The sequence below is a fragment of the Oryctolagus cuniculus genome, chromosome 5 (genome assembly GCF_964237555.1).
Source record: "Oryctolagus cuniculus chromosome 5, mOryCun1.1, whole genome shotgun sequence".
NCBI classification, from domain to species: domain Eukaryota; kingdom Metazoa; phylum Chordata; class Mammalia; order Lagomorpha; family Leporidae; genus Oryctolagus; species Oryctolagus cuniculus.
This window is the reverse complement of record NC_091436.1, coordinates 16437717-16464086: the sequence shown is the minus strand read 5'-3', so window position 1 is coordinate 16464086 and position 26370 is coordinate 16437717. Positions and strand designations below refer to the sequence as shown.

The window sequence follows — 26370 nt, the reverse complement described above, 5'->3', positions numbered from 1 at the left end:
GGTCTCTTACATGGGTGACAGGAACCCAGGCACTGAGGCCATCCTCTGCTGTTTTCCCAGGCACATTAGCAGGGAGCTGGATCAGAAGCAGAGTAGCCAGAACTCCAACTGGCCCTCTGATAAGGGATGCCAGCATTGCAAGTGGTGGCTTAACCTGCTGAAATAAAACACCAACCCCTTATTTATTTTTAAAAATTGTTTATTTATTTGAGATGAATGTGAATGGGGGGAGAGAGAAAGAGAGAGAAAGAGAAAGTGAGAAATAAAGAGCGGGCTCCTATCTGCTGATTCACTCCCTAAATGCTCCCAATGGCCAAGACTGGGTGCTGAGGTCAAAACCAAGAACTCAATCCAGGTTTCCCACATAGGTGGCAGGAACCTAATTACTTGAACCATCACCATTGCCTCTCAGGGTCTATATTAGCAGGAAGCTAGAGCTAGGAGCCAGAAGCAGGTATCAAACCCAGGTACTGTGATACAGGATGATATAGTTAACTAGCAACTTAACTGCTTGACCAACCGTCTGCTGCAGAGCCCCTCTTTTTTTTCTTCTTTTATCTCTAAATACATTTGTAGAAACATATAGACAGTACTTTTCCTCCCATGAATGTTTTATGCAAAGCAATATCAAACTATGAGTCTATATTTTCTTTCTTTTTTTCTCTGGTATGAAGGTACTTTAAAAATTTCATGGGAGAATAGAATTACAAGATAAGCTTAATTTGGTACAAAATTTTTGAAATCCATGCACTTTTTTTTTTCACAATATGTACTTTCCTTGAATTGTTTGAAGACCCTACACTTTACCTAGAGATAGCATTAAGCCAAAGCATACAGATATATCTCATACTACCTGTTGTGTGGAATTCTATGGTATGGAAATACCATATTTAGCCATTGCCCTGTCAATAGAAATTTACATGGTTTCACTGTCCACCCCTTTTGTTGCTATTACAGCTCATAGGAAAATGATTATTCTTTTAGAAACTTCTATGCACATGTGTAAATTATTTTTCAAGGAGAGATAATTGGGGAGTTGAACTACTGGGTCAGAAAGGGTTTACATAAATTTTACACTTGATCTTAGCCAAAAGGCTGAGAAGCGATTACATAAATTTTTAATAGATCCTGCCAAAGTGGTAGGGCATCCAAAGGGTTTAGCCAGTTTGTGTTTCTGACAGCTTCGTAGGAGAATAACATCTTCTGAGGTTGGTGTGGTGCAGAGGGTTAAACCCCTGCCTATGATGCCAGCATCCCGTATGGACACTGGATCAAGTCCCGGATGCTGCACTTCAGATCCAGCTCCTTGCTAATATGCCTGGGAAAGCAGCAGAAATAGCCCAAATGGGAGAGCTGGATGGAGTTTCAGACTCCTGGCTTCAGCCTGACCCAGCCAGGGCCACTGTGGCCATTTGGGGAGTAAACCAGTGGGTTGAAGATCTCTCTCGCTGCCTCTCCATCTCTCTGTAACTTTCACTTTCAGAAAAATCAGTAGCTCTGTGCCATTCCCTGCTTCTCCAACCTGGTCATGGTGCTCACATTGGCTGCTTTCTGCTACATGTTGCTGCTGCTGCCACTGCCACACTCATCTTTGCCATCTGGCACATTATAGCATTTGATGAGCTGAAGACTAATTACAGGAATCCCATAGATATGATACCCTGATCCTCTTGCACTTCCAGAATACCTCGTCCACACTTGCTTCTGCATCAGTGTTTCTCTGTGAGGCAGAATGGCTTATCCTGGGTCTTGATATACCCTTCTTGGCCTTCAATATTTGGAGGTATATGAGTAGACCAGTGATGAGTGGACCAGGACTCTATGACCCCACAACCATCATGAATGCAGATATTCTAACATTTTTTTTTTTACTACCTATTTGGCATGGTGTATGTTTTGATGAGCTCTTAGAACAACACACAAAAGAACTGGTCCAGCTCAGTGCAGTGCATGCAAAAGTCACCACGAGAATGGATTCCTTCCAGCAAGATCCTGTTTGTAGGAGTAGCCTGTCAAAGCTGATCAGTTATTTGAAAAGTGACTCCTTATTTTTTTAAATGTTTCCACATTGTTGGCTTGTAGAAAGGCTATTTTCATATGTTACACTCGGATAAAGAATTTAAATGGAATTGCATATAAGTTAATATAAAATGATTCCCTCTGGTGTTTACAAGTTTGAACTTGCACTGTTTAAGGACCAGCCATAATCCTCTGAATGACTGCATCAGCTACTGACAGTTCTTAGCCCATTGGAAGCTTTTCTATATGGGAACTTCTAGGGCTTGTTTTGGTTTTATTGAAATGCTGTCTAATTACAAATTAGCTGTAGATATCAGGTGCTTCTGATGAACTGAAAAATGTGTATCTGACTTGTGGGAAGCTTCATGGGTTTCCTCATCTATCATGTAGATGATTATGGATACACTTAGAAAAATAAGAATGGGATTTTTTTCCCCCTTCAACTTGAGTATTATCTCTGTATATTGCATGAATGAATGATTTCCAATAGTTCCATCAGAGAAATATACTTGCTTCAATTCTTAAGCCTAAATGAACATGATGTAAAAAATGCTGAATTATTTGTAAATAATGTATTTAAAGCTATTTTAAATTTATTTTTATTTGTAAAACATTAGTAAAAAATTGATTATGCTCACTGTTCTAATCTGGTGTTAAAGGTATTAAGAATTTGCAAGTATGTTAGGTGTTTAAAATGGAATGAGAGAGGAAACTATATAACTGTTCTGCTATTCTGTTAGTGCAATACAATAAAACTAAAATTAAAATAATCTTAAAGGAAGTAGCATCTTCCTTATACTTTCTAACACTTCATATTATTAAATCTCTTATTTTCCCAATCTAATGTAAAAAAATGGTGTAAACCTTGCTACTTTGGTTCTCAAAAAAATAGTGTATCTTCATTAATTTGCACCTCTGATTATTAGGGAGGTTGGGCATCTTTTAATTTTTTTTTTGGTCATTTGTATTTATCTTCATGGAAATCTCCTTTGTATATATGCACTCATTATTACTGGGTTGTTTATGATTTTCTTATTAATTGTAGCTATTTAAAAATTCTAGATTTAATACATATAAAACAATATTTTCCAGTCTTTCATTCAGTTGTTTATGTCTCTATAATTTTGTATACAACTGTGATGAAATTATATGTACAATATTGCATTTTGTATTTTTTTACTAAAAATTGTATTTTCCAAATCATTAAATATTCACCAAAACATACTTTTAAATGATTAAATATTATCTTATTTATTTATTTGTTCTTTTTTTAATTTAGTAAATATAAATTTCCAAAGTACAGTTTATGGATTACAATGGCTTCTCCCCCCCATAATTTCCCTCCCACTCGCACCCCTCCCATCTCCCACTCCCTCTCCCATTCCATTCACATCAAGATTCATTTTCAATTATCTTTATATACAGCATATCAATTTAGTGTATATTAAGTAAAGATTTCATCAGTTTGCACCCACACAGAAACACAAAGTGTAAAATACTGTTTCAGTACTAGTTATAGCATTACTTCACATTGGACAACACTTTAAGGACAGATCCCACATGAGGAGTAAGTACACAGTGACTCCTTTTGTTGACTTAACAATTTGGCACTCTTGTTTATGGCGTCAGTAATCTCCCTAGGCTCTAGTCATGAGTTGCCAAGGCTATGGAATCCTTTTGAGTTCGCCGACTTCAATCTTATTCCGACAGGGTCATAGTCAAAGTGGAAGTTCTCTCCTCCCTTCAGAGAAAGGTACCTCCTTCTTTGATGGCCCCATTCTTTCCACTGGGATCCCACTAGCAGAGATCTTTCATTTAGGTCTTCTTCTTCTTTTTTTTTTTTTTTTTTCCAGAGTGTCTTGGCTTTCCATGCCTAAAATACTCTCATGGGCTCTACAGCCATATCCGAATGCCTTAAGGGCTGATTCTGAGGCCAGAATCAGAATTCTAAGGACATCTGCCATTCTATGAGTCTGCTGTGTATCCCACTTCCCATGATGGATCGTTCTCTCCCTTTTTGATTCTATCAGTTAGTATTAGCAGACACTAGTCTTGTTTGTGTGATCCCTTTGACTCTTAGACCTATCAGTGTGATCAATTGTGAACTGAAATTGATCACTTGGACTAGTGAGATGGCATTGGTACATGCCACCTTGATGGGATTGTATGGGAATCCCCTGGCACGATTCTAACTCCACCATTTGGGGCAAGTCTGATTGAGCATGTCCCAAATTGTACATCTCCTCCCTCTCTTATTCCCACTGTTACATTTAACAGGGATCACTTTTCAGTTAAAATTTAAATACCTAAGAATAATTGTGTGTTAATTACAGAGTTCAACCAATAGTACTAGAACAAAATAAAGAAAAAATACTAAAATGGATAAAGTATCACATTGTACATCAACAGTCAGCACAAGAGCTGATCAAGTCACTGTTTCTCATAGTGTCCATTTCACTTCAACAGGTTTCCTTTTTGGTGCTCAGTTAGTTGTCGCTGATCAGGGAGAAGATATGATATTTGTCCCTTTGGGACTGGCTTAATTCACTCAGCATGATGTTTTCCAGATTCCTCCATCTTGTTACAAATGACAGGATTTCGTTGTTTTTGAGTGCTGTGTAGTATTCTATAGAGTACATGTCCCATAATTTCTTTATCCAGTGTACTGTTGATAGGCATTTGGGTTGGTTCCAGGTCTTAGCAATTGTGAATTGAGCTGCAATAAACATTAAGGTGCAGACAGCTTTTTTGTTTGCCAATTTCATTTCCTTTGGGTAAATTCCAAGGAGTGGGATGGCTGGGTTGTATGGTAGGGTGATATTCAGGTTTCTGAGGAATCTCCAAACTGACTTCCCTAGAGGCTTAACCAGTTTGCATTCCCACCAACAGTGGGTTAGTGCCCCTTTTTCCCCACATCCTCTCCAGCATCTATTGTTGGTAGATTTCTGAATGTGAGCCATTCTAACCGGGGTGAGGTGAAACCTCATTGTGGTTTTGATTTGCATTTCCCTGATGGCTAGTGATCTTGAACATTTTTTCATGTGTCTGTTGGCCATTTGGATTTCCTCTTTTGAAATTATTTATTTATTTTTTAAGAAAACCATTCCATTTTCTTTTTTTTGAAAAATTTTATTTAAGGTAAATTTGATTTTATTATGTGAATATATAATTTTTCTTCATGTTAACATTCTGTTTTGAAATCTAGTTGATTTGAATATTTTGCCACTGTAGATTTTTGGAAAATTTTACTAAAGATTGTCTTTTTGATCTTTTTGAATATCTATGTGTTTTATCTCTTCACATGTTTCCATTTGTCTTGATAATATAAGAAGAAAACTTACTGAGACAAATGATACTAGCTTTTCATGTTTTTAATGTATGTGGTCAAATTCCTTTTTAGAAATTTTGTGCCAGTCTATTTTTCTTCAAGGAAATGTGATAGCCTGTTTTCCTTATAGAGCTATATCTTAATACATTTATTTAATATATTTAATATTTTGCTGGTTTTAAAGACCATAAAGATTATCTCATTGATATAATTTGTATTTAATTGATGACCAGTACTCCTTAGGTGGCACGTGCCTCTTTTTCTGATAATTGTTAGTTCTATAGATTTTTCTTAGGTCATTGGTTTCCTTATTTGTTTTGGTAGGTTATTTGCACATTAAGGTTTTTTAGTCTAGTATTATTTCTGAAAATATTTTTCTAATTTGATCTTTCATTTTAAGGTCAGTATACATATTTTTGATGTATAGAAGTTTTTTTTTCTTTTTTCCATCCTTTTATTTAATGCATATAAATTTCCAAAGTACAGCTTATGGATTACAATGGCTTCCCCCCCATACCGTCCCTCCCACCCGCAACCCTCCCCTTTCCCACCCCCTCTCCCCTTCCATTCACATCAAGATTCATTTTCGATTCTCTTTATATACAGAAGATCAGTTTAGCATACATTAAGTAAAGATTTCAACAGTTTGCTCCCACACAGAAACATAAAGTGAAAAATACTGTTTGAGTACTAGTTATAGCATTAAATCACAATGTACAGCACACTAAGGACAGAGATCCTACATGAGGAGTAAGTGCACAGTGACTCCTGTTGTTGACTTAACAAATTGAAACTCTTTAAGTTTTAAAATTTTGTTGTCTTTGTGCTTTTTTCTTTGATATTATTTCATTGCTTTTATGCTTAGAAATTCTTGCTATGATCTTAGTGTTTGTGTTTCTGTTCAAAATTCATATGTTGAAAGCTAACCCCAAGGTGAAGGTTTTACAGGCTGGGGCCTTTGAGAGGTGATCAGCTAATGAAGGTGCAGCCTTGGTGAATGGTTTTAGTGCCCTGATGAAGGCAGCTGTCAAAGCTCCCTTGTCCCTTCCACTCTATGAGGAAATAGCAAGGTCTGTCCAGGAGGGACTGAGCCCTCGCCAGACACAGACCTGCTGGTACCTCGATCATGGACTTGTGGCCTCCTGAGCAGTGAGAAACAAATCCTGTTGCTTTTAAATTACAAAGACTATGGTATTTTGATATAGCAGCCAGAAACAGACTTAGGCAGAGTTATTCTCATGGTAAGATAAATATTGAAGTATTTTATTTATTTATTTTTAAAAAATTTATTTATTAATTTGAAAGAGTTACACAGAGAGAGAGAAGGAGAGGAAGAGAGAGAGAGAGAGAGAGAGAGAGAGGTCTTCCATCTACTGGTTCACTTCCCAAAAGGCTGCAATGGCTGGAGCTGCACCAATCTGAAGCCAAGAGCCCGGAGTTTCTTCTGGATCTCCCACACAGGTGCAGGGGCCTAAGGACTTGGACCATCTTCTACTGCTTTCCCAGGGCATAGCAGAGAGCTAGTTTGGAAGTGGAGCAGCTGGGATTCAAACCGGCGCGCGTATGGGATGCCGGCATTGCAGGCTGCAGCCTCACTCATTATGCCACAGTGCCTGCCCCTTATTTTTGTATATTCAGCGCTTTAAACTATGTTAAATTATTTGCATTTATAATGTGTAGCACAGGACCCAGTACCGTGGCTCACTTGGTTAATCCTCCGCCTGCGGCACCGGCATCCCATATGGGCTCCGGGTTCTAGTCCTGGTTGCTCCTCTTCCAGTCTAGCTCTCTGCTGTGGCCTGGGAGGACAGTGGAGGATGGCTTGAGTGCTTGGGCCCCTGCACCCACATGGGAGACCAGGAAGAAGCACCTGGCTCCTGGCATCAGATCGGTGTAGCACTGACTGTATCGGCCATTTGGGGAGTGAACCAATGGAAGGAAGACCTTTCTCTCTGTCTCTCTCTCTCTCTCTCACTGTCTAACTCTGTCAAAAATAAAAAAAATAAAAAAAGCATAATGTGTAGTACAGCACTCATCTTTTTTCCCATTAGTGATTAACTTCACTGTTTATTGACTAATATTTTCTTTCACCATTATTTGTGATGCCTCTCTCCCCCAACACTACTTTTTTCTGAGGGTTATAGACTAAAGACTGTCCTTGGGTTTCTGATAACCTCTCTGTTGGTTTCCTGCTTGAGTATAACCTGATTTAGATTGTTTTGAAATATAAGAATTTTAAAAAATTTTATTAAAATCTTTTTTAAAAAATTCTTCTAAACCACCAAAGGGCTATTTATTTTAAAAACCTATCTATGTAGTTCTAGTTTGAAAATGTTGGTATTCAGTTAGCATTTCTTTTTTCTGTTCCTGGAAATTAGCCACAAGAAACAAAGAAATTGAGAAACAAACTATTTTTGAGACAACAGTGAGATGGCTGAAATCCCAAAATGTGAGATAAGAGGAAGGCTTCCCAGAGAGGTTGAGCAGAAGCGCGTGTGGGAGGCACCAAATCTATAAGTGGCAGACAGGGCTTGGAGAGCTCCTTTTTCAGAGGTCAGTGACAAACAGAGCAGTCAAGTCCCAATCTCTTGCTTGCAACAGAAGAGGAAGTGTGTGGACTAGCAGTGTGGGCTTCTAGTTCCAACAAGCAGCAGAGGGAGTGCTCAGTGAAGCTCCCATTGGGACACAGTTGGGTAGGAAGCTCCAGAGTCTGTGTTGTGATGAACCCCTGGTTGCCTCTCTCCTTTGGCAGGAACATTGTATGGGGCACATGAAGTTACACACTATACCTCTGTGTCTTTGGGAAACTCCCGCTTGGGTGGAACCTGACCCTACTCTCCTAGCCCTGCACACACACAAATCTCTGCCACTCAGCTAGAGCAGTAAAATCTCACCCCTTAAGCAGCAATTAAGTATACAACAACAATAATAATAAATAGGGAAAGGAGTAGGATAAATATGACAGAGGAAGCAATATCTACCAGAAAACCTGCTATAGTGCACATAAAAACTGGGACCAAATATTTCAGTCAACATCTGCATGAAGCCAGCATTTGCATGGAGCGCTTCAGAAAACACAGCCACAGGACCTCAAGAAGAGGAGATGAAACATGATCCAGCAGAGCTGGGGAAAGGGACAGAACATCACAGAAATAAGAGCAAAGTTGGAAGGTACAGAGGGAGATAGGCAGGCACAGAGAAGAGATGAGATGATAAAGAATGAAAAAGAAATAGGAAAGAACAAGTGAAAGAGGATTCATGCAAAAGAGATTAAGTACATGTATAGTTGGAGTTCCCTGAAAACAGACCTAGGTAGCATAAGAGAGGGAGGAACGTGAGAAGGCAGTGAGGGGTAGTGTAAGCATTTTGATTTTGTCCTCTTTCATACCTTGCTGTTACAAAAGCATGGGAAGTACTTAACAACCATACAAACACCAAAAACTCAAAGTAGTAAGAAGGGCAGAAAGGGGTGAGGAGGAGGAGAAGAATCACATTGAATCCCTTTGATTTGTTTTTCTTTCCTAATGGCTCTGGCTAAACTTCCAGGACTATGTTGAATAGCAATGGTGAGAGTGGGCATCCTTGTCTGATTCCAGATCTTGGTGGAAATGCTTCCAATTTTTCCTCATTCAATAGGATGCTGGCCGTGGCTTTGCCATAAATTGCCTTGATTGTGTTGAGAAATGTTCTTTCTATACCCAATTTGCTTAGAGTTTTCATCATGAAAGGGTGTTGTATTTTATCAAATGCTTTCTCTGAATCTATTAATATAATCCTATGGTTTTTGTTCTTCAGTTTGTTAATGTGATGTATCACATTGATTGATTTGCAAATATTGAGTAATCCTTGCCTACCAAGGATAAATCCCACTTGGTCTGGGTGAATGATCTTTCTGAAATATTGTTGAGTTTGATTGGTCAGAATTTTTTAAGGATTTTTGCATCTATGTTCATCAGGGAAATTGTCCTGTAGTTCTCTTTCTCTGTTACATCTTTTCTGGGTCTAGGAATTAAGGTAATGCTGGCTTCATAGAAAGAATTTGGGAAGATTCTCTCCTTTTAAATTGTTTGGAATAACTTGAGAAGAAGTGGAGTTAGTTCTTTAAATGTCTGATAGAATTCAACAGTGAAGCCATCTGGTCCTGGGCTTTTCTTTGTTGGGAGGGTCTTTATCACTGATTCAGTTCCATCTTGGTAATGGGTTTGTTTAGGTTTCCCATGTCTTCATGGCTCAACTTAGGTGGGTTATTGTGTCCAGAAATCTATCCATGTATTCTAGGTTTCCCAGTTTTTGTTGGCATACAGCTCTTTGTAGTAATTTCTGACGATTCTTTTTATTACTGTGGTATCTGTTGTTACATTTCCATTTTCATTCCTAATTTTATTGATTTGGATCTTTTCCTTTTTTTTTGGTTAGTTGGGCCAATGGTGTGTCAATTTTGTTTATTTTCTCAAAAAACCAGCTCTTTGTTTTGCTGATCTTTTGTACTGTTTTGTTTGTTTCAATTTTGTTGCTTTCTTCTCTAATTTTAATTATTTCTTTCCTTGTACTAGTTTTGGGTTTGGTTTGCTGTTCTTTTTATATTCCTTGAGATGCATTGATAGCTCATTTGTTTGGTGCCTTTCCAATTTCTTTATGTAGGCACCAATTACTATAAACTTTGCTCTTAACACTGCTTTTGTTGTATCCTATAAGTTTTGATATGTTGTATTGTCGATTTCATTTGTTTCCAGAAATTTTTTTATTTCTTCTATGACCCACTGTTCATTCAGGAGCAAGTTGTTCAGTCTCCTTGTGTTTGCATATGTTCCAGATATTCTGGAGTTGCTGATTTCCAGCTTCATTGAACTGTGGTCTGAGAAGCTGCATGGTATGATTTTGATTTTTTTGAATTTTCTGAGACTTGCTTTATGGCCTAGTATGTGGTTAATCCTAGAGAAAGTTCCATACACTGATGAGAAAAATGTATATTCTGTAACTGTAGGACGAACAGTTCTGTAGATATCTGTTAGGTCCATTTGGTCTATAGTGTCAATTAACTCTGGTATTTCCCTACTGATTTTCTGTCTGGTTGATCTGTCCATTGCTGAAATTGGGGTATTGAAATCCCCCATTACTATTATATTTGAGTCTATGTCTCCCCTTAGATCCCTTAACATTTCTTTTAAATAGCCAGGTGCTATAATAGCCAGGTGCTGTAATTAGGTGCATATATGTTTATAATAGTTACATCCTCTTGTTGAATTGATCCCTTAATTATTACATAGTGTCCTTCTTTGTCTCTTTTAATAGATTTTGTGTTAAAGTCTGTTTTGTCTGATATTAGGATGGCTACACCATCCCTTTTAAGGTTTCTGTTAGCATGGAATATCTTTTTCCATCGTTTCACTTTCAGTCTGCATGCATCTTTGTTGGTAAAATGTGTTTCTTGTAGGCAGCAAAAGATGAGTTTTGTTTTTTAATCCATTCAGCCAGTCTCTGTCTTTTAACTGGAAAGTTGAAGCCATTTACATTCAAGGTGACTATTGATAAGTAACAACTTTGCCCTGCCATTTTGCCATAAATATTCCTATTTTTTACTTTAGATTTCCTTTGCACTTTTCCTGGGAGATTTCCTTCCTCTACCTTCTTCTCTAGTGATGACCATGTTTCTGTATGCAGCACATCCTTTTTTTATTAGAAAGCTTTTATTTATTTAATAAATACAAATTTCATTGGTACAGCTTTAGAAATATAGAAGTTCTTCCCCCAATATCTGTCCTCCCACCCCCATTCCTGTCCCACCTCCTCCCTCTCCCATACCATTCTTCATTAAGATTCATTTTAAATTAACTTTATATACAGAAGACCAACTCTATACTAAGTAAAGGTTTTAACAGTTTGCACCCACAAAGGCACAGAAAGTATAAAGTACTGTTTGAAGACAAGTTTTGCTGTTAATTCTCATAGTACAACTCATTAAGGACAGAGGTTCCTTTTTTTTTTTCTAAAGATTTATTTATTTATTTGGGGCTGGCTCCATGGAGCAGTGCGTTAATCCTCTGCCTGTGGTACCAGCATCCCATATGGGTGCCAGTTCTACTCCCAGCTCCCCTCTTCCAGTCCAGCTCTCTGCTATGGCCTAGGAAAGCAGTAGAAGATGGCCCAAGGCCTTGGGGCCCTGCACCCATGTGGGAGACCAGGAAGAAGTGCCTGGTCTTAAAAAAAGATTTATTTTATTTGGGAGTCAGAGTTACAGAGAGAAAGGAAAGGCAGAGAGGGAGAGGGAGATGGAGAGAGGGAGAGAGGGAGAGAGGGGGAGAGAGAGAGAGAGGTCTTCCATCCGATGGTTCACTCCCCAATTGCCTGCAATGGCTGGCGCTGTGCCAATTTGAAGCCAGGAGCCAGGAGCTTCTTCCAGGCCTCTCACACAGGTGCAGGGGCCCAAGGACTTGGGCCATCCTCCGCTGCTTTCCCAGGCCATAGCAGAGAGCTGGATTGGAAGTGGAGCAGCTGGGTCTCAAACCAGCTTTCATATGGGATGCCTGCGCTTCAGGCCAGGGTGTTAACCTGCTGCACCACAGTGCTGGCCCCGGACAGAGGTTCTACATGGAGTATAAGTGCACAGTGACTTCTGTTGTTGATTTAACAATTGACACTCTTATTTATGACGTCAGTAATCATGCGAGGCTCTTGTCATGAGCTGCCAAGGCTATGGAAGCCTCTTGAGTTCACAAACTCTGTCTGTACTTAGGGCCATAAGCAAAATGGAAGTTGTCTCCTCCCTTCAGAGAAAAGTACCTCCTTCTTTGATGGGCCCTTCTTTTCACTGGAATCTCACTCGCATAGATCCTTCATGTAGATCACTTTTTGCCACAATGTCTTGGCTTTTCATACCTGAAATTCTCTCATGGGCTTTTTAGCCAGATCTGAATGCTGTAAGGGCTGATTCTGAGGTCAGAGCAGCACATCCTTAAACATCTTCTGCTGGGATGCGTGGGTGGTGAAAATTCTTTCAGTTTCTGTTTGTCATCGAAGGTCTTTATATCACCTTTGTTCATAAATGAGAGCTTTGCAGGGTATAGTATTCTGGGTTGACAGTTTTTTCTCTTAAGACTGGAATATATCTCTCCATTTTCTCCTAGCCTGTATGGTTTCTTTTCTTTTCTTTCTTTTTTTTTTTTTTTTGACAGAGTGGACAGAGAGAGAGACAGAAAGGTCTTCCTTTACTGTTGGTTCACCCTCCAATGGCCGCTGCAGCCAGCGTGCTGTGGCCAGTGCACTGTGCTGATCCGAAGCCAGGAGCCAGGTCTCCCATGCGAGTGCAGGGCCCAAGGACTTGGGCCATCCCCCACTGCACTCCCGGGCCACAGCAGAGAGCTGGACTAGAAGAGGGGCATCCGGGACAGAATCTAGCGCCCCTGTGTGCTGGCGCCGCAGGCGGAGGATTAGCCTAGTGAGCTGCGGCGCTGGCCCTGTGTGGTTTCTGATGAGAAGTCTTCTCTGAGTCTAATTTGAGATCCTCTAAAAGTAATCTGCATGTCTCTTGTGTACATTTTAGAATCTTTTCTTTATGTTTTACTGTGGAGAGTTTGATTACAATGTGTTGCGGTGAAGATCTCTTGTGGTCATGTCTATTTGGGGTTCTATGTGCTTATTATACTTGGATGTCCCTTTCTCCAAATAGGGGACTTTTCTGTTAATATTTCACTAGAAAGGCCTTCTAATCCATTCTTTGTTTCCACGTCTTCTGGAACTCCTAGAACCTGTATGTTGGGTTGTTTGATAATGTCCTGTAGATTCCAAATGGTGTTTTTTTTTTTTTTTTTTTTTTTTTTTTGACAGGCAGAGTGGACAGTGAGAGAGAGAGACAGAGAGAAAGGTCTTCCTTTGCCGTTGGTTCACCCTCCAATGGCCGCCGCGGCCAGCGCAATGCGACCGGCGCACCGCGCTGATCTGATGGCAGGAGCCAGGAGCCAGGTGCTTTTCCTGGTCTCCCATGGGGTGCAGGGCCCAAGCACCTGGGCCATCCTCCACTGCTCTCCCGGGCCACAGCAGAGGGCTGGCCTGGAAGAGGGGCAACCGGGACAGAATCCGGCGCCCCGACCGGGACTAGAACCCGGTGTGCCGGCGCCGCTAGGCGGAGGATTAGCCTAGTGAGCCGCGGCGCCGGCTTCCAAATGGTGTTTTTTAGTTTTCTAATTTCTTCTTCTTGTGGTTGGTCTGACTGTATAATTTCCTATGCTTTGTCTTCTTAGTTGGATATTCTTCTGTGTCACTGATTCAGTTGTTAAGGTTTTCCACCATATTTTTTATTTGTCCTGTTGAATTCTTCATTTCCAAGATTTCATTTTGATTTCTCTTTAAGATCCCCTTTTCATGGGAGAAATTTTGTTTCATGTCATGTATGGATTTTATTAGTGCATGCATTTGCTTTGATTACTTCTAAGTAATCCTATGATCAATGTTTTGAATTCCATTTCTGGCATTTTTTCTGTCTCATCATCTTCACAATCTGGTATTGAAATGTTGTGTTCCTTTTGGGGGTGTCATGTTGTCTTCCTTATTCTTGTTTCTTGAATTGGTGCATTTGTAATTCAGCATTTATGGAGATACTTGTTGGCTTCTTCTTTGTTTTTTCTCGGTGGCAGGTTTTATCTTTGGACTATTAGTGGATTAGTGGAGTGTCTGCTTTCAGGGAATATGTAGAGGGGGGTGGTAGGTGTGGCCAGGTTGCTTTGTTAGTGCTCCAGGGCGAGGGGCATGTTTGAGGTGACACGCCGAGGTTTAGTGTGGTAAGGGGAGGTTTCTTCTTTTCTGTTGGCATAGACAAAGCTGAGCTCTTCTCCTTGACAGAGACCAGTGCCTGGGTACTGGTCCCAGTGAGTATATTATTTGTCTTCTTCCCACAAGGACCACAGAAAGGATTTGTGCAGTCCTCATGGCTCAGATTCCTCAGCAGTGTTCCTCACCAGGTAACCAGGCAGCGCCGATCATTAGGAGCCTCTCACAGTGACTGCCCGATGTCCCAGCCACACCCAGAGTCCTCTCACACAGCCTCAGTGTTTCACAGTCTCAGCACTCAAACCTCCCACAGTCAGGAGCACCCAGTCCCCTGTCTGTTCTCCCCACCAGACTCAGGAGTCTCCGCTTGGCTGGTTGCTGGGCATGGACACTAGCTGGTGCAGCTGTTAAGTCTGTCCAAAATGGCACCTGCTCACCTTTGCAGGGTGATCGGGAGAGAGAAAATGTGCCCCACTTTGTCTTTTCTCTTCTGGTTGGGCAGGTACACTGTCACCCACAGGGTTCCAAGCTGGGTTCGCTCCAGGCTTTTCCTGCAGCTTTTCTCCAGTGGCTTGGGCTGCTGCAGTCTGGTCCCACCTCAGTCTTCAGTGCTGGTGTGAAGGCTCTTGGCTGCTGGAGCCCTGAGTTGTGCACATCTTCGCCCTCCATGCAGGTCCACTGGGTTACCCCAACTTGTGTAGTTTCCTCTGCTGTTTTATCCCTAACTCTTTCCTCTCCAGGGTTATTAAGAAAAAATTAGGATTATAAAAATGAGAAATCAGGGGATGAAATTATTTATAGATGACTGGCATGTTTACAGTGCACAATCCAGGAGAATCAATTGAAAAATATCCCAAAGAATAAGAAATATCAAAAAGCTATCCAGGTGCATATTCAACATACTGGAATATATAGATTCCATTAATAGTACCAACAAAAATAATATCTTTAAAGATGAACCACAAAATATAATACTTCCAAGTTGCTACTAAGAGACCTATTTGGCTTCTTGAACTAATAGGACAAAATGATTTTAGTTGGAAGACTCAATATTTACAAGAAGTTAATTCTTCATAAGCTTATACAATTAACATCATCCCAATGACAACACTAACAGGCTGTTTTGGAATTTGACAAACTGATTCTGAATTTCAGGTGGTAAAATGAACAAGTAACAACAGCCAAGAACATTCTGGAAAGGAAACCCTACCAGATCCTAAAATCCATGAATCAGCTGGGCACAGTCTTTCAGGCTCTGCTGCTGCTATCTGTCACCTGATTTTGTCTCCTGACCTCACCATGTTCTCTCAGATCCTTGGCCATGTAGGTTGTAGTCCTGCTACAGGGCCCATGCACGGCCTTTTTGCTACCTGAATGACATATGCTGCTCCTGTCTTAATACCCCTTGCCTATTTAATTCCTGTTTAATCATCACTTCTTTAGAGAACCCTTTCTTTCCACCCCCCCCCCATCTTGAGTCAGTTTCCTCTGCCATCTGCTTTTCCTTTCTGTGCATTTATTTCAGTTTGTAGTTATGCATTCATGAGTGGTGTTGTCTGACAAGCACTCTTTCCCTTACTGCAGTGCAAGCTCAGTGTCTGGCCCAGGTAAGCCTCAGTACATGCTGGTTGGTGAATGGTCTCCGGTCTGCTGGACCGTGAAGAGTGGTTAAGACCTAGCAGCTGTCTTCTCAACTCAGGAACCAAGAGTCCTCCTGGCCCTGCTGCAGTGACAAGACCATCTGTGAGCATTTGAAGATGGCACTGTTCTGCATTAGACTATAATCTCTTAAAATGAAGGGTATTTCTTTTTTGAATTTTTAAATTCATTCACATTTTAAAAGATTTATTTATTTATTAGAAAGGCAGAATTACAGAGAGAGAGAGAGAGAGAGAGAGAGAGAGAGAGAGAGAACCATCCGTTGGTTCACTCCCCAAATGGCTGCAATGGTGGACTGGGCAGTCTGAAGCCAGGAGCCAGGAGCTTCTTCCTGGTCTCCCATGTGGGTGCAGAGGCCCAAGGATGTGAGCCATCCTCTGCTGCTTTCCCAGGCACATTATCAGGGAACGAGATTGGAAATGGAACAGCTGGGATTTGAACCAGTGCCCATACGGGATGTAGGCATTGCAGGTGGTGCTTTATCTGCTACGCCACAACACCAGCCCCAGTGAAGGGCATTTCTGAACTGTCTTGTCTATTTCTTAATATTATATTCAATAGAGAAAATAAATTTTTCATACAAAGGGGGTCCGAATGATGGTGTTGTTACTGCAGATGGCTGGAATTGTAAGAAGAATAATTTCAGATGTGACAGAGAGTAGCAGTAAGCAAGGTAGCAAGGTTTGCTGAGGCGGGGCATCTGTAGGAATGAATGGGCACCTGTTCAGCCGAATCTGAGGGAGAGGGTGCCCAGCCTACATTCAGACAGTGGTTTGTAGGGAAAGGGGTCTAGCCCTCCTGCCATGCCTTCACTCCACCCTTTTCTCCTGAACAAAGGACTTCCTCGGTGTGAAATTGGGGAAGTCCCTCCCAAGGTTTTGTTTCCCGGTGTCATCAGACTTGGTGGCCTGCTTAGCAGAGAGGATTCTCCGCGAGTTTTTTTCTTGGAATAAAGGCTGGGGCCACCTGTGAAATTACTGAAGTGCGGGCAGGACTCTGTAGTGTGGTGTAAAATTCTTGGTGCTTCCATGGCTGCTGCATTGCTTTCCACAGGGGCTTTGTTTTCCTTTGGCCCCTTTAGGGTAATTTCTATCTTCGTACCTCAACAGTATGACTATGTAACTTCCTTAAAAAAGATATCAGTCATTGAAAGAAAGAATCACAGCTGTGGAGGAGCTTGCTTCCCTAATGAACGTTGTGAAACGCTGCACCACACACCCTGCAGTTCAGTCCTGTGCTGAGTGACCTGTGTCTCCACATGGCCCCCCTTGGACACTGTAGCTGTGGCGGTTGGGGTGGCAAGGACCCTTGTGAATACTGAGTGGGGTTGAACAGGATGTGCAGCTCCAGTGAGGGAGTCCGTTAACCCTCTTGCACTTTCTCCCAGGAGTACTTATTTACCATCCCCTTGGATGTGCTGTGATCAGCAAACACTGGCAGTTACTAGGTGCCCTGAGGTTTTGTTAGGCAACTTGTGATTGCAACATACTATGACAAAGCTTGTTGTCCAGTTAAGGGCTCTAAGATGACTTTTGCATTCCTGAGTATCTCACACAGTAGCTGCTGGCAGTTGAATAACCTTTGACAGTTATAAGCCAGTTTTACTGACGTGTTGCCTGAGGCCACTGAGATATTCCAGGAAATCCACCTTTGTGTGACCTCTTGCCAGATCCTTCAAAACTGAGTGGCTTTCTTATCTGTTTTTCACAAAGACTCCATGCCTGGCTATTTTAGAAGTGAATGTGGGTATTTGTCCAAAGTAGGGAATAATTCTGGAAGGATGTAGGCATATGGCCTGCATAGCACAGAAACAGAAACAGAGGTTGCAGACTGTGACCCACAGCCCAGTCCTCCAAATCTGCTCTGCAGGTGTGTTTATTTGGATCAAATGGTGTTTTTAGAAAACACTTAAATTAGTTTTCAAGCTACAAAAACTGGGGATTTTTACTTCAATCTGGACATATGACTTGTCTTTAAAAAACTGGAATGATTTGGCCTGGCTGGGATCCTTATTCTACTGGGGGCACCATCTGTGGAGCTGTTCCCTTTTATATGGTGTAGGAGTTGGCCCTGCATCCCCACATAGCCTCCAATCTCATGCGTTCCTGTGAATCACCTTCATGGCCCAAGGAGGGGACATGAGATGGAGGAGAAAAGGCACCACGAATCGTCATGAAGGAGGCATCCTTTTCCATTAAATTTGTGTGAGCCCTTTGGTTAGCTAACAAGACATTGTACTCAACAGACGATAGGAGAGTTGATCATCTGTGTAGTCTGTAAACAGACAAACAATAAAAACTGTCTCCTGCTTACACAGGATATAGTTCCTTGTTGACTCTTCCTGTTCTGGGAAGAAGTTAAATAGTGTCTGAGTTGGGTGAAAGAAGACTTAAATGTGAAATCCCACCACCATCCTGAAAGAGCATGTGGTTTGTTCCTGGGCTGCCTCTGAGTTTTGAGAATGAAAACGAAATGATCTGAAAACAACACATTTATGGGTAGCATTTTTGACTCATTTGGTTTACACAGACTGTTTTTGTCTTTGCACAGCTGCACAGCAAAGACAATGTTTAACATTCTTCTTTATATTTTGTCTTTTGGGGAACTCTACCAGGAAACTTACGATCATCTTTTGGAAATCCCGGTCTCTCGGGAGCAATTAAACCATTATCGGAATGTGGCTGGAAATGCTCGAAGTGAACTTGCAGCGACTTTGGTCAAATTCGAGTGCGCTCAGAGTGAGGTAAGGTTACGCATGCTCACCACCTGGAATCGGCCTTTCTAGATTCTTGTAAAATGAAGCAGAGCAGAGGGGATTAGGAACAGGACTGTAACACAAAGATTCATGCCTATTCTCTTACTGTGTGCCCATCCGCTGTAATTCTTAAGGGGTTCCAGAGATCGGGAACATCCGCACACAGGCTGTATAAAGCCTGCAAAATCATCTGGTCTGACCCGGTGGGACTTGAAATTCAATAAATCTATAGCAAGTTAACTTTTAAGTTGAGTATTTTGTATGGGCTGCAGATGATGTTGTAAATATCCAAATAGCCCTCGGTAGGGAAAAAATAGGTTCCCTAGTGTGTGGTTGCAGGGTGACTTGGGCTGGTGCCTAGATCACAGAGGGGCTCTACGGCCTTGAGAGATGTGAGTTGCACTTGAGGGTCTTGGGTTGAAGCTCGTGGGTCTTGGAGAATTTTAAGAGCACCCCCTTTTTTTTTTTTTTACAGGCAGAGTGGTCAGTGAGAGAGAGAGAGAGAGAGACAGAGACAGAGAGAAAGGTCTTCCTTTGCCGTTGGTTCACCCTCCAATGGCCGCCGCGGCCAGCGTGCTGCGCTGATCTGAAGCCAGGAGCCAGGTGCTTCTCCTGGTCTCCCATGTGGGTGCAGGGCCCAAACACTTGGGCCATCCTCCACTGCACTCCCTGGCCACAGCAGAGAGCTGGCCTGGAAGAGGGACAACCGGGACAGAATCCGGCGCCCTGACCGGGACTAGAACCCGGTGTGCTGCGCCACAGGTGGAGGATTAGCCTAGTGAGCCGCGGCGCCGGCAGAACACCCTTTTAATGTTGATTGCCTACAGCCTGGCGTTCTTAGGAGGAATTCTGAATTTCCTTCCTGTGGTAGTGCTGACCAGTTGGGGAGCTTCTGGGAAGATGACTGGGGTCCACCTATGCTCTGGACTCCAGCAGGCCTATTGTGGAGCTTTGGAGAGATTCTTCATAGCCTTGTTATGCTCATGGCCTGGTGGTCCTGAGGAGAACTAGGTTGGCCTGTGAGGTTATATCAATCTCACTACAGCTGATATGTGTGAGTTTATGAACAAATGTGTGCATGCACACTCACTGTCCCAAAGCACTACATGCATTAAGAAACTTTCTGAAGGTCATTTGCATGTGTAGATTTAAATTTTTTTGTACTGAAATGAAACTATCCTTTAAAATTATTCATTGATTGATTGATTCATTCATGAGCCAGGGGACCGAGAGAGAGGGAGAGAGAGAGGTGAATGAACATGCTCCCCATCCACTGGTTTCACTTCCCCAAACGTCTGCAATAGCTGGGGTTGGCCCAGGCAGGTTGAGCAAGAGCTGGGAACTCAATCCAGGTCTGACATGTGGGTGGCAAGGACCCAAGCACTTGAGCCATCACATACTGCCTTCCAGAGTGCACACTAGCAGGGAGCTGGACTTGAGAGTGGAGCCAGAACCTAACCCCAGACAATCCAATATGGGATGTGGGCATCTCGACTGGTCTTTTAACTGCAGGGCAAATGTCTGCCCCTAACACTTACCTTTTGATCCATTTTCCCACTAACTTTTTGAAGGACGTTTTATATTGCTCAGCATTTTGATACTACAGAATTTATAAAAGTTAAAATGTTTCTTTTGTACAAGTGCTATAAGGATTTTTCCTTTTTCCAATGTCTTTCTCAGAAGTGTAAATATGTATTTTTTTATCACTCACAATTATAGTTCAGAAGGCAAATGGGAGAAACTTTTTGATACACTAAATAGCCTGTGTTTACTTGGGAAATAGTTGTGGAAATCACAGGAAATCACAAATAGTGTGTCTTGTAGGATCCATGTTTCATTGTTTATCAGTAGCAAAACAGATTTAGGAAATAGGTGAGCATTGCAACATATTTCGTTGCTTTTTGTAATATGCACAACAAATGTCTCCTGAATGAGACTGAGTCAACCAAACATTGTGCAGTTGGTTTTGAACAAGACTGAATATGAAATCTGGGATACACGTTGTTGTGCAAACAGTTAAACTGCACTTGGGTTGCCTGAATCCCATATCAAAAGGCTCCTCTACTAATGCATCCTGAGAGTCAACAGATGACAGATCAAGTACTTGGGTCCCTGTCACCCACCGGAGATACCCGTCCAGAGTTCCTGGCTCCTGGCTTTGGCCTGGGCCAGCCCCGGCTGTTGGAGGCATTTGGGAATTGATCCAATGGATAGAAGATATGTCTGTTTTTCTCTCTGTACTGTTCTTCCTTTCAAGTAGATGAAAGTAGAATAAAAATGGCATTAAAAATATGAACTATATTATTTAGTTACAAATATGAAAAAAAGAAAATACAGTTGGATTAAGTCTTGAATAAAAAAATTGAAAATTTAAATTGGGGTTTTGTGTTTCTTAAAGGTACGTGAAGCATATACTGTCACATTCCTTTGCTCTTTTTTTTTCTTTTTACTTTTCATGTTAGCTCCGAGACCTCCGATCCAAGATGCTTTCTAAAGAAGTTTCTTTTAAAGAGTTGAAAGCTGAAATGGAGAGCTATAAAGAAAACAATGCCAGAAAGTCATCCCTCCTCACCTCTTTGCGAGACAGAGTGCAGGAGCTAGAGGAGGAATCAGCAGCACTTGCCACGTCTAAAATCAGAACAGAAATCACAGCTCAGACTACAACAAAAGAGAACCAGGAACTAAAGAAGAAAGTTGTGGAACTCAGTGAGAAATTACAGTAAGGATACAGGTTCATTACTGTAAGGATACTAGCTTCTGATAGCAGGATATATATGCCTCTTATGGGCATTTTGCGTAATTTGACCCTGAAACTGAATTTCTAAAAAAAATTATTGATTTCCATATCTTTGAGTCCAGTGTTTTCCCCAAATTCGTTTCTAAATGACATCAAGAGTCTCCAAACACAGTGCGATCATAAACAGGTGTATGTCCTGTGGCTTAGGGATACAAATTTTTTTTTTAAAGATCTATTTATTTATTTGAAAGACAGAGTTACAGAGCGGGGGAGGGGTGTCTTCCATCCACTGGTTTACTCCCCAGATGGCCACAATGGCCAGAGCCATGCAGATCTAAAGCCGAATGCCAGGAGCTTCTTCCAGGTCTCCTATGTGGGTTTAGGGGCCCAAGCACTGGGGCCATCTTCTTCTGCTTTCCCAGGCCATAGAAGAGAGCTAGATGGGAAGTGGAGCAGCCAGGACTTGAACAGGTGCCCATATGGGACGCCTGCACTGCAGGCGGCAGATTTACCTACTACGCACAGCACCGGCTCCAATACAAATTGTTTTATATACAGTTGGGAAGATTTACTCTAAGTGAAAATTTAACCCAAGGTGGCTGGTAGTACACAGAGGGAGATGCTTATTCAGAAGTTGTTTATTCCAAAGTATTTCTTTTTTTTTGTAGCTGTCGTGAATGTGATAGATCTTAGGAGTTCTTTCTCAGCTGTGGCATTGTCTATATATAAAAGCCTATTGATTTTTGCTTGTTAGTTTTATATCCTGCCACTTTAATAAACTCTCTTGTAGAGTTCCAATAGTCTCTTAGTGGAGTCTTTTGGATCCTCTATATATGAAATCATATCATATGCAAATAGGGATAGTTTGACTTCCTCCTTCCCAATTTGTATCCCTTTGATTTGTTTTTCTTGCCTAATGGCTCTGGCTAAAACTTCCAGGACTATGTTGAATAGCAATGGTGAGAGTGGGCATCCTGGTCTGGTCCTGGATCTTAGTGGGAATGATTCCAGCTTTTCCCCATTCATTAGGATGCTGGTTGGTTCCAGAGCTCCTTGAGTACTTCTTGTGGGGTTTTGTTTCCAGTTTATGCAGAGGACTCACCAAACCTGTTTCCTGCACTTAGTTCTGTTGTTTACTTAACATGTAGTGATTGTACATGTACGTGGGGTGCAGTTTGACGTTTCAATGCCTGGAGACAATGTGTAATGATCACACCATTGTTATGTCCATCACCCCCGACATTCAACCCTCGCTTCTTGCCATGTTCACAATCTCCCTCCTCCTTCTTTTCTTATTCTTTCTTTTAATTTTTTCAGTGCTCTACTTTCAGTTTAGCTTGTGCTCATAAGATTAACACTACACTGGGTCTGGCACTGTGGCACAGAGGGTAAAGGCCCTGACCTTGAGCGCCAGCATCCCATATGGGTGCTGGTTCAAGTCCTGGCTGCTCCACTTCCTATCAAGCTCTGTGCTGTGGCCTGGTAAAGTGGTGGAGGATGGCCCAAGTGCTTGGGCTCTGCACTCGCGTGGAAGACCTGGAAGAAGCTCCTGGCTCCTGGCTTCGGATTGATGCAGCTCAGTCAGATGGGGAGTGAATCATCGGATGGAAAACCTCTCTCTCTCTCTCTCTCACTCTCTCTTTCTCTGCCTCTCCTTTCTCTGTGTAACTCTGACTTTCAAATAAATAAATAAATCTTAGAAAAAAAAAGATTAACACTACACTAAGTAAATAATTCAACAAACAGTAAGAAGAAATAAACACTGTTTCTCAACAGTACAGACAAGGGCTATAAACAATCGTCAAATCTCGAAATGTCAATTGTGCTCATATACATTACTTTTTTTGTACTCTTAGTTACCACAGATCAGGGAAAACATATAGTACTTGTCTTTTTGAGACTGACTTATTTCACTGAGTATAATGGTTTCCCATTCCATCCATTTTATTGCAAAAGACAGGATTTCATTCTTTTTTAAGGCTGAGTAGTATTCCATAAAGTATATTTACCACAATTTCTTTATCCAGTCTTCAGCTAATAGAAATCTTATGATTGATTCCATATGTTAGCTATTGTGAATTCAGCTGCAATAAGCATGAGAGAACAGATAGTTCTTTCATATGTTGATTTCATTTCTTTTCGTTAAATTCCCAGGAGTGGGATTGCTGGGTCATATGGTAGATCTATTTTCAGATTTCTGAGATATCTACATACTGTCTTCATCAATGGCCATACTGGTTTACATTCCTAATGACAGTACCTTTTCCCCCATATCCTTGCCAGTACTTATTGTTTGTTGATTTCTATATGTTTGCCATTCTAAGTGGAGTGAGATGAATACTCATTGTGGTTTTGATTTGCATTTCCCTGATGGCTGGTGATCCTGAGCATTTTTTTTTTGACAGGCAGAGTTAGACAGTGAGAGAGAGAGAGACAGAGAGAAAGGTTTTCTTTCCATTGGTCACCCCCAAAATGGTCGCTACAGCTGGCGCACTGCGCCAATCCGAAGCCAGGAGCCAGGTGCTTCCTCCTGGTCTCCCATGCTGGTGCAAGGCCCAAGCACTTGGGCCATCCTACACTGCCTTCCTGGGCCACAGCAGAGAGCTGGACTGGAAGAGGAGCAACTGGGACAGAACTGGTGTCCAAACAGGGACTAGAACCTGGGGTGCTGGTGCTGCAGGTGGAGGATTAGCCTAGTGAGCCACGGTGCCGGCCGATGATCCCGAGCATTTTTTCATGTGTCTGTTGGCCATTTGCATTTCCTCTTTTGAAAAATGACCATTTAAGTCCTTTGTTCATTTCCCAACTGGATTGCTTTTTTTTTTTAGTTTCTTTGAGTTCTTTATGGATTCTGGATATCAATCCTTTATCAGTCTCATAGTTTGCCAATATTTTCTCCCATTCTATAGGTTGCCTCATGACTTTGTTAAGTATTTCCTTTCCAATGAAGAAGCTTCTTAGCTTGATGTAATCCCATCTGTCAATTTTGGCTTTGATTGTCTGCACATCTGGGAGTTTTTACAAGAAATTTTTGCCTATAACAATGTTTTGCAGAGTTTCTCCAATGTTCTCTAATTATTTGATGGTATCAGGTCATTGATTTAGATCCTTGATCCATCTTGAATTGATTTTTAAAAAATTTTATTTATTTGAGTGGTAGAGTTACAGACAGTGAGTTACACACCCAGAGGAAGAGAGAGAGATAGAGATAGAGATAGAGATAGAGATAGAGATAGAGATAGAGATAGAGAGAGAGAGTAAAAAAGAAAAAGAGGTCTTCCGTCTGCTAGTTCACTCCCCAACTGTCCACAATGGCTGGAAAACCTCGGGGTCTCTCATGTGGGTGCAGGGGCCCAAACACTTGGGCCATCTTTCACTGCTTTCCCAGGCCATAGCAGAGAGCTGGATAGGAAGTGGAGTAGCCGGAACTAGAACCAGTGCCCATATGGGATGTCAGTGCTGCAGATAGAGGATTAACTTAGTGCGTCACTGTGCTGGCCCCTTGAATTGATTTTTGCATGAGGTGTGTAGGGGTTTTGTTTCATGCTTCTGCATGTAGAGATCCAATTTTCCCAGCACCATTTGTTGAAAAGAGTTTCCTTTCTCCAGAGATTGATTTTACCTCCTTTGTCAAAGATTAGTTCATTGTAGGTGTATGGGTTGAGTTTTGGAGATTTTATTCTGTTCTGTTGGTCTACATGTCTATTTTTGTGCCAGTAGCTGGCTGTTTTGATTATAACTGCACTGTAGCATCTTGAAATCTGGTAGTGTGATGCCTCTGCATTTGTTTTGGTTTTTAAGATTTTTTTTTAGATATTTGGGTTCTCTTATGTTCCCATATGAATTTCACCACTGCTTTTTCTAGATTTGAGAAGAATGCTGTTGGTATTTTGATTGGGATTGCATTGAATCTGTAATTTGCTTTTGTTATTATGTACGTTTTGATGATAATTATTCTTCCAACCACGAACATGGAAGATTTTTCCTTTTTTGTGTCTTCTATTTATTTCTTTAAAGTTTTGTAATTTTCATTGTAGAGATCTTTCACCTCCTTTGTTAAATGGATTCCAGGTTATTTAAAATTTTTTTGAAGCTGTTGTGAATGCACTGAATTTACAAGTTCTTTCTTAGCCAAGGCAATATCTGTATATACAAAGGCTGTTAGTTTTTGTGCATTCATTTTATATCCTGTCACTTTACCAAACTCTTATGAGTTTCCATAGTTTCTCAGTGGAGTCTTTTTGATCCCTTATCTATAGAATCATGTCATCTGCAAACAGGGACAGTTTGACTTCCTCCTTTCCAGTTTGTGTCCCTTTGATTTGCTTTTCTTTCCTAATGGCTCTGGCCAAAACTTCCAGGATTATACTGAATAGCAATGGTGAGAGTGGGCATCCTTGTCTGGTTCCAGATTTAGATGCAATGTTTCCAATTTTTTCCCATTCAATATAATGCTGGCTGTGGGTTGTCATGCATTGCTTTGGTTTTGTTAAAGAATATTCTTTTTATACCCAATTTGCTTAAGATTTTTGTCCTGAAAGGATATTGTATTTTATCAAATGCTTTCTTTGAGTATTGAGATAATCATATGGTTTTTAATTTTGAATTTTTTGGTGAAGTATGATAGTTATCGATTGGTGAATGTTGAAGCATCCTTGCATACCAGGGATGAATCCCACTTGGTCTGGTGAATGATCTTTCTGATGTGCTGTTGGATTCTATTGGCTAGCATTTTGTGAAGGATTTTTGAATTTATGTTCATCAGGGATATTGGTCTATTGTTCTCTTTCTTTGTTGTATCTTTTTCTATTTTTGGAATTAAGGTGATGCTGACTGGCCTCCTAGAAGTAATTTGGGAGGATTCCTTCCCTTTCAATTGTTTTGAATAGCTTGAAAATGATTGAAATTAGTTCTTTAAAAGCATGGTACACTCTTAAAGTCTTCATCAATGAAGCTATCTGGTCCTGGGCTTTTCTTTATTCAGAGGATCTTTTGTATTTATTCAATTTCTGTTTTGGTTATTGATCTCTTTAGATTTTCAATGTCTTCATGCCTCAATTTTGTTAGATTGTGTGTTTAGAAGTCTATTCATTTTTTCTAGATTTAAAA

The 26370-nt window shown here is 41.1% G+C and overlaps 1 protein-coding gene across 5 annotated transcripts in view; it reads left to right on the top strand.

Annotated features, from left to right (window-relative positions):
- CCDC170 (coiled-coil domain containing 170) overlaps positions 1–26370 on the top strand; it is a 161864-nt gene that overhangs the window by 26298 nt on the left and 109196 nt on the right. The window contains exons 1-3 of one of the 5 annotated variants that reach the window (XM_070073407.1): positions 18117–18267; positions 18384–18512; positions 20987–21243. In XM_070073407.1, the coding sequence (XP_069929508.1) occupies positions 21008–21243 (236 nt within the window). In that variant the 5' untranslated portion in view covers positions 18117–18267; positions 18384–18512; positions 20987–21007. Of the gene's footprint in view, positions 1–18116; positions 18513–20986; positions 21244–26370 lie in introns of those variants that run through there. The other 4 variants (XM_070073404.1, XM_070073406.1, XM_070073405.1 and 1 more) reach the window with 4 other exon arrangements.